Below are 12,889 nucleotides of genomic sequence, written 5' to 3'. Positions count from 1 at the left end.
TAGAGGTCATGAAAGGCTGAATATAGCTTGACTGACCTAAACCCTACTTGTCCTTTAAGGACATTACAAAGATGCCCCTTCTGCTTGAGACCTTCCCTGATACATCTCTGACGAGTATAAAAGTATGATATCTTCTCTCTTTGACTCTTTCTAACTCTTGGAATCTCATGCCATATTTTCCCAACTAAATGCTCTTCAAGGCTAGGGACCACATCCAGTTCATCATCACTGCCCCGTGGCCCTTAACCTATCATGTCAATAGTGATTGAATGGGACACAGAGCCCAGTTGCCTAGATAAGTTTTATTGATGCACCAGGATAGATAGGGCCGTGGACAGATGGCAGAGAGAAAAGTAGCTCTGAAAAACCCCATAAGCCGAGGAACATTCAGGAAAGGGATGACTTGCTCTGTGTCTTCTGCTTCTGAGAGGGTCTGCACAGCAAAGCAGGCAAGAGAGAGAGTTTAGGATAGAAAGCACCCTGCAGAAATGGCCTCACTGAGAAAGACCTTAGAGAGAAGCACCATGATTAAGCTCTGATGTCCAGGGACATGCCAGCCAAACTGGCCAGGGCAGGCCAAGCCAATGCCTCTCCAGCTGTCTTCTTCAGGAGCTGGACACTCATGGCTTGTTGCTTTTGAAGTAGGAATATAGCTGCCTGGCTGTGAAGCCTCGCTTCTCCTCTGGCTGTGCTGCCTCTGGGCCCTGCACTGAAGGCTTGCCAGTGTGCAGGCTGCCCTGGGCCTGCCTTTGGATTGCTGTCTCCCTTGTGTGGTCATCAGCCCACTCCTCCTGCTTAACTACTGAGGGCTCTCTCTCTCCCTTCCCTCCCATCACACTGCCCCTTGGGTGAGTGCTGCTGTAGTCCTGTCTGCCTGTTAGAGTGCTTGTCCCACTCTGGGCCTGTCCTCCCCGTGTGGGCTCTTCTGCCTCATAGCTGCTCATTTGTGTGCATCTTTGACCACTGCTTGGCTGCAACTGGGTCTGTCCCTGTTCTCCAGCCCCTATGTGTCTTGGAGTCTGGCTCCTGTCCTGATTCATATTCTGGATATGTGACCCTGACTCTGTCTGAACGTGTCCTCCTGTAACAGTGTGTCTTGTCTGGCTCCTGTCTTGACTGCAGGTCTCAGTCACCCTGGTCTGGCCGTGGGTGGGCTCCTGTGGCTGGGTGCTGGTGTTTCCTGTCCGCTGGCTCCTGTCCTGCTCCACAGTCTCGGTGGCACTTCCCTGTGTCTGAACTTGTCCTCCTGTAACAGTGGGTCTTGTCTGACTCCTGTCTTGACTGCAGGTCTCAGTCACCCTGGTCTGGCTGTGGGTGGGCTCCTGTGGCTGGGTGCTGGTGTTTCCTGTCCGCTGGCTCCTGTCCTGCTCCACAGTCTCGGTGGCACTTCCCTGTGTCTGAACTTGTCCTCCTGTAACAGTGGGTCTTGTCTGGCTCCTGTCTTGACTGCAGGTCTCAGTCACCCTGGTCTGGCCGTGGGTGGGCTCCTGTGGCTGGGTGCTGGTGTTTCCTGTCCGCTGGCTCCTGTCCTGCTCCACAGTCTCGGTGGCACTTCCCTGTGTCTGAACTTGTCCTCCTGTAACAGTGGGTCTTGTCTGACTCCTGTCTTGACTGCGGGTCTCAGTCACCCTGGTCTGGCCGTGGGTGGGCTCCTGTGGCTGGGTGCTGGTGTTTCCTGTCCGCTGGCTCCTGTCCTGCTCCACAGTCTCGGTGGCACTTCCCTGTGTCTGAACTTGTCCTCCTGTAACAGTGGGTCTTGTCTGGCTCCTGTCTTGACTGCGGGTCTCAGTCACCCTGGTCTGGCTGTGGGTAGGCTCCTGTGTCTGGCTCCTGTCCTGCCCCTTGGTCTCCGTGGCCCCTGTCTGGGTCTCAGTTATGGTTCTAGTAACAGTTTCACTTGCCTGGGGGGCTCTGGTCTGTTCCCCAGTCTGTGACTGCCTCTCTGATACTCTTTCTCTGGTCTGGGGGCTCTGATCTTCTCCCTCCCTTTGGGTTGGCTCCACATTTCCTCTTGCTTGTGTTTGAAGGCTTTCTTTGTCCTGTCTCTGAGACTCATACTGCCTGTCATGGTGACTGACCTGAGAAGAGCTGATGTCCTGACCATGAGTCTGTGTCCCAGTCCTGCCCTGCCCTCTGGCAGCCTGCCTGCTCTGTCTACCACTGCTCCCCTCCTGACGCTGTCTTTCCCCAGTGCTTCCCACTTCTGTGACACTTCTCTGTCTTTCTCCCAGCTCTGGCAAGGCCCCAGAGGGGAAGCTTCCAGACTCTTGAGGTCCACACACTCCCTCAGGACTCTCACTCAATGTCTTAAAACAGGCCTGTGCGACTTTAAACACTAAGACTAAGAATTCCTTGAATTCTACAGTCCCCGTGTGGTCTTCATCCAGCAGGCGCAGGACTTCATCCACAGTGGCCGGGTCGTGGGGTTTCTGAGGAGAAGACAAGGCAAAGTCAGCAGCCCTCCCTGAGGAGGATGTGGTTAGGCTGGTCCACTCTGATTCTAGGATCCCACCCCCGAGCCTGGAGCCCATCCGCTCCGGTCCCCTTCTTGCCTCCCCACACTGTTATGGCAATACAAACACAAAATCACTGTCATTTTTTAGTCCTGTCTCTCTCCCGCATGACAGAAAGCTCCTTTTATTTTATATCCTCTGTGTCTGGCACCATTTCTGTCCCATGGGTGAACTAGACAAAGACTTCATGAAGAATGAATAAATGATGGCACTCATAGGTCGCTCTCAGACTCTGGCCCTACCTCTGATGCCATAGTCTTACCAGAGAGCCCAGCGCCAAGAGAAGGACAGCGGGTACATTCCCCAGGGACATTCTGTGAGCTCCTCATTGAGGCTCAAATGTTTTCCCAACATAGGTGTCCTGAAGGACCACAGGTTGCCCTGAGCATGGAGAAGCAGCACCTGGATGGGCCCACACACTCCTGTCCTCAAGACCTGAACCATCCTGGTTCCTTTAGCATAAAGAGGCAGGGAAGTGCCTCAAGGCCCTGGGGGGTCTGGTTTGCCAGGGTGAGCCTCCCCAACGGGGCCTGTGAACAACATGCTTTCCAAAACCTCGTTTCTGATGTGAGCACTCAGCTCATGTTTTTGAGCAACTGCTTTGTACATGGCCCAGAGCTGTACTTCTCAGGAATATTTATTAATGGGTGAAGAAATCTCTGATAGAGTCAATGGCTACCATATCAGATTTAAGCAGCAGCAAAAGTAGCAATTACTTTTATTTCTAGAACAATCAAAGGCTGTGCTTCTCCCAGAGCTGTCCCGTTAGAGTCCTTTAACCTTGTTTCTCAGTTAGAATCAGCTGAAGTCAAGGCATTTTCTCTAAGGACTAGTGACTGTCCCTTGTTCCTTCCTGTTTCCCTGCCTGCACAGCCTCCAGGATGACCAGGACCTGCCGGCCTGAATCTAGCGGCTGCCTTCTCGGATTCCTGAGGCAAAGCTGGTCTGCTGGCAGACCGTTTCTCTCTCCCCTTCGCCTCCTCCGGACCTAGCTGAGCACATCATACCACAATGACATCAGCAAACTCTTGCTCCAGGAGCCTTTTCAGCTCCCCCCGGGTGAGCACTGAGCAGTTGCCCTCCGTCCTGGCATAGCGTTGAAAGGCGTCGATGATCCCATTAATGTTTCGCAGTAACTGAGGCATCTTGGGAGTCCAACTGGAGAAAGAAGAAAGGCCCCCCCGGGGTCTTATACATAATCAGCCTGAGGGGGTTCCTCCTAGGGAGTACTCCTGCTTCTAAGTCCTTTTCCTACATTTTTGGCTCTGCTTCTGGCCTCTCTGTTGTCTTCCTTCTTTCCTTTCCTTCATAACGTATTTATGGAGGGGACAGTGGGGCACATAGTGATCAGAGCCAGGCTCCTGAGTCAGTCTGCCACCTACCCATCAGGTGAGCTAGGGCAGGTTGCTTTGCCTCTCCAGGCTTCAATTTACTCATTGTGAAATGAAGGCCATACTAGTATTTACTTTAGAGGATTATTCTGAAGATTAAAAGAGAGAATTCATTTAATACGCTAGCCAGATGCTGGCTTATACAAAATGCTAACTATTACATATCACTATATTATTATACACATATAATAATCGTTATATACACATACACAATAATCATGTATATACACATACACATGCATACATCTATATATACTGTACTATTCACAAATCACTTTCATATACATCATCTCTTATAATCATTATTATCGCCACCTTTTTATAGGTGAGGGAGCAGACTCAGACTTGGGTGATTTGCCCATACAGCTTGTAAGGAAACAAGGACTCCTAGAACCTATATCTCCTGAACCCAAATGCAATGGTTTTTTGGACTCTGCCCTAAGGATGGTCTATTCAGTCTATCTTTGCCTGCCACTCCATGTTAGAGTCCTGATGGTAACACCAACAGGCAGTAAGTACCAGTGTGAGTCAACTCTTGCCTCAGGTGGGGGCTGAGTAGGAACCCAGGGGCTCAACTCGACCCTTCCTTGCTGCCTTTTAGGAAGGTGTTTGGGAAGAGGCTGGGCCACCTGGGACCAATGAGGAAAGGGGTGTTCTGCCCAGGTGAGAGGTCCACCAGGTCTGAGAGACCAGGTTTCTCTGAATGTGAGCACTGTCCTCAGCATTAGGACCTGAGGTATGTGGTTCCTTCAAGCCTGGAACCCTAGTGACCTGTGAGGAAACGTTCTCAATTGAAGGGAGTGATTTTTTTTTCTCATCAGCCAGAGGGCTGGGTGCAGGTTGAAGTGAGTCCTGGGTTTGGCTGGGTGAGCAAGAGGCAAAGAGACCTGGAAGTGCAGAAGCCTCAAGGAGAACATAGGGAAGAAATGGTGTCCGAGATGGCAGCTTTCAAATGCAGGGGGAGATGGAAGGCTATGGGGGTGGGGGAGAGAGAAAGGGGGGCACCATGGCACTGGAGAGGAGAGGGTGCAGGAAGAGGAGGGCCTGTCTGGAGAAGCAAGAGAGTGAAGGAAGGGAGCAGACCTGGTGGCTCTTCAGGAAATGTCCTATCTACAATCCAGTAGCCAAAAATTTCAGGCAGACTTGACTTTCCTTATACATCAAAACCAGAATATTGCACCTCAGCCTGGCTGGTGTGGCTCAGTTGGTTGGGTGTTGGTCTGCAAAGTGGAAGTCCTGGGCACATGCCTGGGTTTCGGGTTCAGTCCCTGGTCAGGGCATGTATGAGAGGCAACTGACTGATGTTTCTCTCTCATATCAGTGTCTCTCTCTCTCCCTTTCTCCCTCCCTTCCCCTGTCTCTAAAAATAAATAATTAAAATCTAAAAATACATATATATATGTGTGTATGAAAAGAATATTGTACCTTAACAGAGACATGAAAAGATCTGTTTTTGTTTTTGATTTTGTTTTTAACCATGTGACAGACCTTAATCACTGACATATAAGCAGCAAAAATAATAAGACATTTTAATTACACTTCAGATCCCTTAGAATAAATTCACAAACTCATCTTGCCTCAATATTGCTTCTTTCTCCCTGAGAAGGTTCAACCCCATCGTCTGTGTTGGCAGAAGTAACCTAATTCTGGTCTCACAAATCCTGAGCATTGCCAAGAAACTTCCTTGGCTGATCCAGGAAGGCCTGTGGGTGGTCCATTGCCCTGCCAGGGCAGGGGAGGAGTGTGCCCTTTCCCAAGTGCGCTGGTCTGCCTGAGGCCTAGTCAGAGCACACGCTTTCCGCCCACAGCCCTGGTTTTATGAGCACAGCTCACCAAGACACTGAGAGTGAGAAAGAGGTTCCTCAGGAGGAGACTTACCTAATACACAGGTAGGATGAGGCAAGCAGCTGCTAAGCGGAGTGTGCAGTGCCAGGTCAGCAGGGCAGGAGCCTTTTATAGGGGATTTAACCAAGGTTAGCGCTAGCCTTCGGACAAGAAGTCCCGCCCCACGGAAAGGCTTGATGCACCCCAGGCTCAGCAGAGCCCCACCTCCCTGCTGTTTCACCTGCTGACTCGTAGCTGTGTTGGTCTCATTATCTGGCCTGTCCTACCACACGTGGAACCCTTTCTCTGTCCTCTTCTCTCCCTGGGTCTGTCTCCTCGTGACAGGTGGCTCTGTCCTTTGCGATGGGCTCAGCAGTGCTCAGCGGGTGGGGCTCTCCGTGAACATGCTTTGTCTCTGTGTGACTGCAGAGTCATGCGGCGTTTTGTTTGTTTTATACACTAATATTGGAGAACTTCTTCATCTGTTGAGAGTTGTCCTTTTCAAAGTGGTTGCTTTGGGAGGCTATACATGTTTTTCTGGTGATGTTGTCATTACTTAAAACATTCTTGGAATTCTTGTTTTGGAATTGCCTTTTATGCCCGGTTTATGAGACATGCAAAGGGTCCAATCTTATTTCTTTGTAGTTGGATCTCATATTTGATTTTAAAAAAGAAGGTTAATACTTCCTCCTTCCTCACCCCTTCCTATAGGTAGATGGCTTTTTACAGCTGGTAGACGCTAAGATGATTCTGTGCAACCCTTCATTGCAAAGACAGGAAACTGAATTGGTCGACTAGCAAATATTTGTGGAGATCCTGCTTCATTTCAGACAGAGGGCTAAGGCCTGAGGGACACAGACTTGAACAAGTGCAGTTTCAGAGTCTGCAGTTGGGCGGTCCCTGAGAAAGTCCCCCAGAGGGTAACAGTGACAGTAATTATCACTTGACTTGACCTTCGATACCATCTCCTTTTGTTGGAGGCTCATGACAGTTCTGAGGAGTGGATGGGATGGTTGAGCCCCATAAGGAGGACACTGAGAAATCCTTAGAGATGTAGCTACACAATGGAGAAGGGATGGGGCTGGACCATCCAGCTGTGAGTTATGAGCTTAGAACTTCCAGAAAGGTTTGGAAACTAAGGGAAAGTAAGTTAGGGAAGCCAGGTGTTTTAACTATGAGGTAGGTATCATTACGTCCAACTTACAGATGAAGAAACTGAGATACAGAGAAAACTGAGATACAGAGAGGTTAAGTAAACTACCTGAGGCCACACACCTAGAAAAGTACAAGATCTGGATTTGAACTTAGGTTTACCTGCCTCCAGATCCTGTGTCGTTCCACGTGCTTGGGACTGTGCATAGCTGCGGCTCCACAGAAGTAGGGAGAGGTGTCTGTGTGTATTGGGCAGAGGGAGATTCACTGGAGAGAGTGGTTGCAGCTAAGGGAGATGAGGAGGTGGCGAGATTGGGGCTGGCAGTGTCCAAGTGACTGTGTAAATCTGTTAGTTTGTAAGGTTCACCTTGAGTTGTTATAAATAGTAACTTCAGGCAGATGGAGGCCATGGACCCTCAGAAGTTGAATCAAACTCTTATCTTTTGCTCACTCTGCCATGGAGTGAACAGGAATATCTCAAAGAAACAAATCATTTTTGCATTTTGATTTCTTCTTACCCACTTTCTGGGAAATTCATTGCTCACCTCTACTTGATTTATTTCTGCAAATATCTAACAGCTGGTATTTCCTACATGGGGTGGGCTACCCATAAAGAATAAGATTGTGCTTCTTTAGGAAATCAGTCTCATCAGGCAAACAGGACATGCACACTAAAAATACTTTTCTAATAATGAAAGACTGAATTCTTGTAAAATGTTAAATAAAATCAGCTGCTCACCAGACACGCAGGCACACAGAATGGTCATGTGGGACAGGGGTCTGGCAGTGAGGAGGGGTTAGAGGGCGACCATTCAAGTCTCCCCTGAAAAAGCAGAGGTGGGAAAATTCCATAATCCTGGGTTTCACACTTAGAAAAGAACAAAATCAAGTCTGAAAGTCAGAGAACTATGCCTGGAGTTCTTTAGCTGATGAGAGAATTTACCTGTCCACTCATGGCCCACACATCCTAACTGAGGGATGGGGCGCAGGCATGGCTCTTAGAGAGAAAGGGAACAGGGGACAGTTTCCAGCCTTCTTCTGTTTTTTTTTTTTATGCCCCACTGGAGCCTCGTCTCTCAAACCTACCCTACCTGGGCCCTGGTCAGAGCATCCCAGGAGCCCAGATACTTAAGTTCAGCCCTGGAAATGTCAGGAAGGATTAGGCAGATACCAGACACATCCTTGTTGACAGTTTCTAGTGACTTAGTGAATATCTATTAGACATTCTGAGCCTAATCCCCAACCTGACAAGTTGTGTTGGCCCGCTGTTTCTCTGAGTCCCCATCCAGGCAGGGAGCATGTGACTAACATTATTATTATTATCGTTGGCCTCCTTGGTTTGGCCAGGAAAGCTGGAAGCTGCCATTTGGAAGGGAGCCTGAAATTTCCCAGATCTAAGCATCCAATTCATGGGCAGAGCTCCTAGAGCAAGCAAATGGGGAGGGTCCAACCTCCTTACTGTCTTGGGAAAACGGGAATATCATGGCAAGAGCAGTGGGGGGAAGGGGAGTTCTTCCTTTTCCTGCTTCACAAAGTTTGGGTGGGACCAAAGTTTTATTGGCTTAAATGTAAAGGGAATGTACATTTCCCACCATGCCCTCTTTCTACCATCATCTCCGGTCAAAAGTATGGACCTGCCATTTGTACAGAAACCCAGCTCATGCTGCCGTTTTGTCCCCTGGCGACCCTTTTCCCACCTCCTCCCTCCGATAACAACAACTGAAACACCACTGATGCCGTAACATATTTTCAGATTATCCCAACCAGCTAAAATCCCTTTTTAACATCCTAGCCTGCCCTCTGCAGCCTTTTATTAGGGCATTTTTTACAGCATTTATTTTCCTCTGTCATCCTCATCATGGCTTATCTGTTTGTTTACCCATTCTTTCTTGATTGTGTCCCACTTTGAAACAAGGTTGGTTTGTAGTGAGTGTGTGAGGACTTGGGGGAAGCCCTGCCCTTCCTTCTAGAGAACACAACTTTCCTCTGAAACCATGAGGGCCAGGGAAGTATCCCCACACCATGTTTGGACCCTTGTCCATCCCGCTGAGGGTACTGGACTTCATCCACAGGGCAGAGTGGGATAGTTTGGCATCGAAGGTTAAGGGGGTTCCCAGGAACAAACAGGAAAGCTTCATTGAAGCATTAGTCAGTGCACACAGGCGGGATCTGTGCCTGTCTCCCTGCAAACCCCACAAACCTGCCTGTGCTCATTTCCATGAGGGTTGGTCTGCTTTCAACTATTTCCTCCTCCGTGGATCAAAGCACCTCTCCTTCCCAGGCAGGAAGCCCGGATTAAGAGATGATGACATGGTGTTCTGAGCACATCGAGTGACAAAAGGAACACCACCGAGGGTGTGCAAAGGTGAAAGCTATTGAGTAGGGAGTTACTTGTGGGGCTTGGACTACAGTCCTTATTTAACGGAATGAGGGTGAGGTGCAGGTGCAGTTTGCTCTGCACCCCTGAGGTCATTCTAGGGGTCACGGTCTATTGGTAAATGTGCACTCATTGTCTTCAGACGACCTTGATGCTAGGAAGCCAAGAAGGCACGCAGGCTTGGTTCCTTCCCCAACAGTGGACAGGGACCAACACATTTCACCACTTCACTGGCTGCAGGACTTTGAGTGAGTTCCTTAATCCTGCTGAGCCTCAGGTCTCTTATCCATGAAATAGTGATAGATGCTGCTTAGGACTCGTGGTTATTATGAGGTTAAAATACACACTGGATGTGTAAGTGCGACTTAAACTAAAGGACACTGAAACGTGTAGGGTGTTATTGCTGTTGTCATTATTTAAAGTAGTGGCAGTGAGCAGTCCATTTGAATACAGACAAAACAAATATATTTAAAAAGAATTTCAAAAGGGTCACTCATTCTATCTTCTAAAAACACTAATCTATGAATAATAAATACAAGACACATTGTGAAAAATCTAAAAATAGAAATTAGAAAAAACAGTGGGGGCTTATTCACTAACAAAGGTACGTTTATTTCTCCACGAAAGGATTTATCACATTCTCCCTTCAGTTACCTTTGTATTATTTATACACCATTAACTCTCTAGAACAAATGAATATAAAGCTAATGTTAGGAGCTGTGGTTTTCAGATCAGTCCAAGTTAAAATTGTAGTTATCTATGATACAGAAAAAATGTAATATTTAATTTACACAACTGTGTAGTGCGAAAAGGTAGACCCAACCTTGTCGTGAGCCTGCCTTTAGTTATCTGCACGCGGAACTTCTGTGAGGGTCTTGGGGGCAGTGATGCCTCCCACCTGGGAGCCAAGAAGCTGCTTTCGCTCCCTGATTCCTGCACTGGAGGTCTCCGATGCTTAGTGGCCGGCGTGATTATTGTAAGGGTCCCATGAATCCAGGCGCCTGCCAACCACTGCTGCATAAGGAATCATAAGGACTACAGGCACATGGGTGTGCTCCTTCCTACCCTCCCACCCCACTGAATATCTGCTGAGGAAGTGGACAGGAGAGAAGCCACCTTTCTCCATGTACACCAGTGTGGCCTGACTACTGGGTCTGAGTCCCTGGCAATTGAGGGAAGCTGGTCATGGGCAAGGGCTGGAAGGCTGGATGGTGGCAGCGGGCGGCTCTAGGAAGCAGTCAGAGAAGCCAGGGTCTCCAGCTAAACCTTCACTGAGGACCTTGGAGTACATTTCAGGTGAAATGGATGTCCTGACCACGGAAACCAGAAGACATCACTGAGGAGGTAGATGAGACCATGAGGTCTGGAAGAGACCCTGTCAGTGCAGTGCAATCAACCAGCTCAGTTACGGTGAAGCACCTGAGGCTCTGCTTCATCTTAGCGACTGCTGCCCGCGGTCAGAGTGTGTGCCAGCCACGTGGCTAAGGTGACTTCCCATGTCTGGTAACTTCTCACCAACACCCTGAAAAGTTCTATTATTGCTCCTTCACAGGAGCCACTTGCCTTTCAAAGGGGTGAAATGACATGTCCAATGTCACATAGTTTTGGGTAGAGTTAAGACTGGAGCTACAGTTTTTTAACTCCTGGTTCAGAGGACTTCCTACTATACCCATTTGCCTCCATGGTAGGCTGGGGGGCATAAATGATCATGAATGATAAGTGTTTTTTGTCAGCTTATAGGTGCCTTTCACCCCCCTGAGCTGTGTGGGAACAAGGGTGTAGGTGGAATATCACATTGAGGAACATTGGCATGTCAGGGTGGCCCCATAGGAGGGAACATTTTCAAAAGCAGCTTCCTGAGGCCTGGGCATGGTGGCCTGAGGCATCGTCTGGGATCACAGATGATAGACATATTTTGCTGTCACCAGCAAGAACTTGGGGCTACTCTCCTTGTTTCTGAATCTCTTTCTCCGCTGCCTGTCTTTGTTGTTGCTGCTGCTGCTGCTGCTAAAATGGAAACCGAGGGCTTCACAGGCCAACAGATTCCAAGACTATCCTGCCTCTACCACATATGAGTTCAGTGACTCAGGACAGATCCCCAACATCTCTGCGCCTTGGCCTCTTCTCTGAAAATGGAGCTTATGTAGCTCTCTTCCTTCACAGATGGTGTGTAGATTAAATAAAATGATGAGTCCTAAACAGCTTTCCTGGTCACTGTAAAGGGGGCTCTCAGTAGATAGTAGATAGCTGATATCAGTTAGGAAGAGGGGTCAAGAACACTGATGATAAACAAACATAAGCTGTTCAAGACTGGGCTCAAAGTCCTCACACAAGAGAACCTGATGTGGTTAAAAAGACAAGCCAGAGGCTCCCATGGTCACCAGGGAAGTCTGTAACAGTTTCTAGAATGGAACACAGTCAAATTATCTGTGTGTTATGTGTGTGCTCATCTGTGGAAAACAAATCTCCTTAAGTTTCAACATGTGTTTTCTGTTTAGTAGCTAGACAGGACCACAAGTAGAATAAATTACAGTTGATGGAAATTTTGGACTTTGAGAAACTGCAAATGGAAAGCTAGAACATTCTCTGCAATTTTCTAAAAAGCTTGTGGGTACAAAGGTATGACTATTTGGAGGTATGTTGACAAAGAGGAGATTAACAGGTGACACAGAACCAGCATAGCACAAGAAGAAAATCCGGAGAGGACCACATCTGCAAGGTTCACCCATTCCAGAGGGAGGAGGGGTTCCATGTAACCCTGAAGCACTTTGGAAATTGTTTTGTAATTTGTTGAGAATTCAATTTTTATTAATATTTTTATCAAAGTTCAAATCATTTATACAATAATATGGGCTTGTAATTCTTAATAAGACTTTTTGCTGTCTCATTCCTAAAAACTGAGTTAAACGAATTCCTGAAAGTTTGACTAAAAATTGAGTCATGAGCAGTGGGTGGGGCCTTCACAGAGTGAAAAGTATCAGGTGAAGCCTTCAGGGTTCAATAAGGGGGAGGACCAGCTGTGCTCCACCACAAAGGGGTATGTTTTTCTTTTTTTTAAATCACTGTTAAAATATTTTATTCAGTTAAAAGAATACCATAATTTTTCCTTCAAGGATGTTTTTATTGTTGCTCTTTTATAATTTTATTGGAAGCAAAGGCAATATTAAGCTTGACAAAGAAAGGTAAAGTAGAAACAGATTACTCACCATCTTCTCTTTCCCATGCATTATGCCAAGGGAAAAAAATAAAGGCACTTAAACATTTCACTTAGATACATTGAAATTCATAAAAATCAGCATTAGTTTGTAGTGAACATTAATTAAATTCATATAAATGACTTCCTAGATCTTTTTTATTTTTTTAATATATTTTATTGATTATGCTATCACAGTTGTCCCATTTTCCCCCCTTCTCTTCCTTCCACCCTGAACACCCTCTCCCACCCACATTCCCCCCCTTTAGTTCATGTCCACGTGTCATACTTGTAAGTATGTGGCTTCTACATTTCCCATATTATTCTTACTGTCGCCCTATTTCCTACCTACCATTTATGCTACTTATTCTCTGTACCTTTTTCCCCATCTCTCCTCCTCCCACTCCCCTGTTGCTAACCCTCCATGTATTCTCCATTT

The 12,889-nt window shown here is 47.5% G+C and overlaps 1 protein-coding gene across 5 annotated transcripts; it reads right to left on the bottom strand.

Moving 5' to 3' along the window:
* Nucleotides 1-283: 283 nt before the first annotated feature.
* On the bottom strand, nucleotides 284-6,108 carry CRNN (cornulin). 5 transcript variants are annotated; one of them, XM_036015194.1, is made up of 4 exons: nucleotides 5,970-6,108; nucleotides 5,783-5,854; nucleotides 3,521-3,693; nucleotides 284-2,429 (listed from the first exon to the last, which is right to left on the bottom strand). In XM_036015194.1, the coding sequence occupies exons 3-4, from the start codon at nucleotides 3,656-3,658 to the stop codon at nucleotides 621-623; spliced, it is 1,947 nt and encodes a 648-aa protein (XP_035871087.1). In that variant the 5' UTR covers nucleotides 3,659-3,693; nucleotides 5,783-5,854; nucleotides 5,970-6,108; the 3' UTR covers nucleotides 284-620. The 5 variants fall into 5 exon arrangements, with proteins under 5 accessions (XP_035871087.1, XP_035871085.1, XP_035871084.1 ...); XM_036015192.1 differs by having other exon boundaries at nucleotides 3,521-3,671; XM_036015191.1 differs by lacking the exon at nucleotides 5,783-5,854 and having other exon boundaries at nucleotides 3,521-3,671.
* Between the last annotated feature and the right edge of the window lie 6,781 nt (nucleotides 6,109-12,889).

Source organism: Phyllostomus discolor, chromosome 14 (genome assembly GCF_004126475.2).
Source record: "Phyllostomus discolor isolate MPI-MPIP mPhyDis1 chromosome 14, mPhyDis1.pri.v3, whole genome shotgun sequence".
Taxonomy (NCBI): domain Eukaryota; kingdom Metazoa; phylum Chordata; class Mammalia; order Chiroptera; family Phyllostomidae; genus Phyllostomus; species Phyllostomus discolor.
Note: the sequence above shows the minus strand (reverse complement) of the source record. Positions and strands in the feature narration are given on the sequence as shown.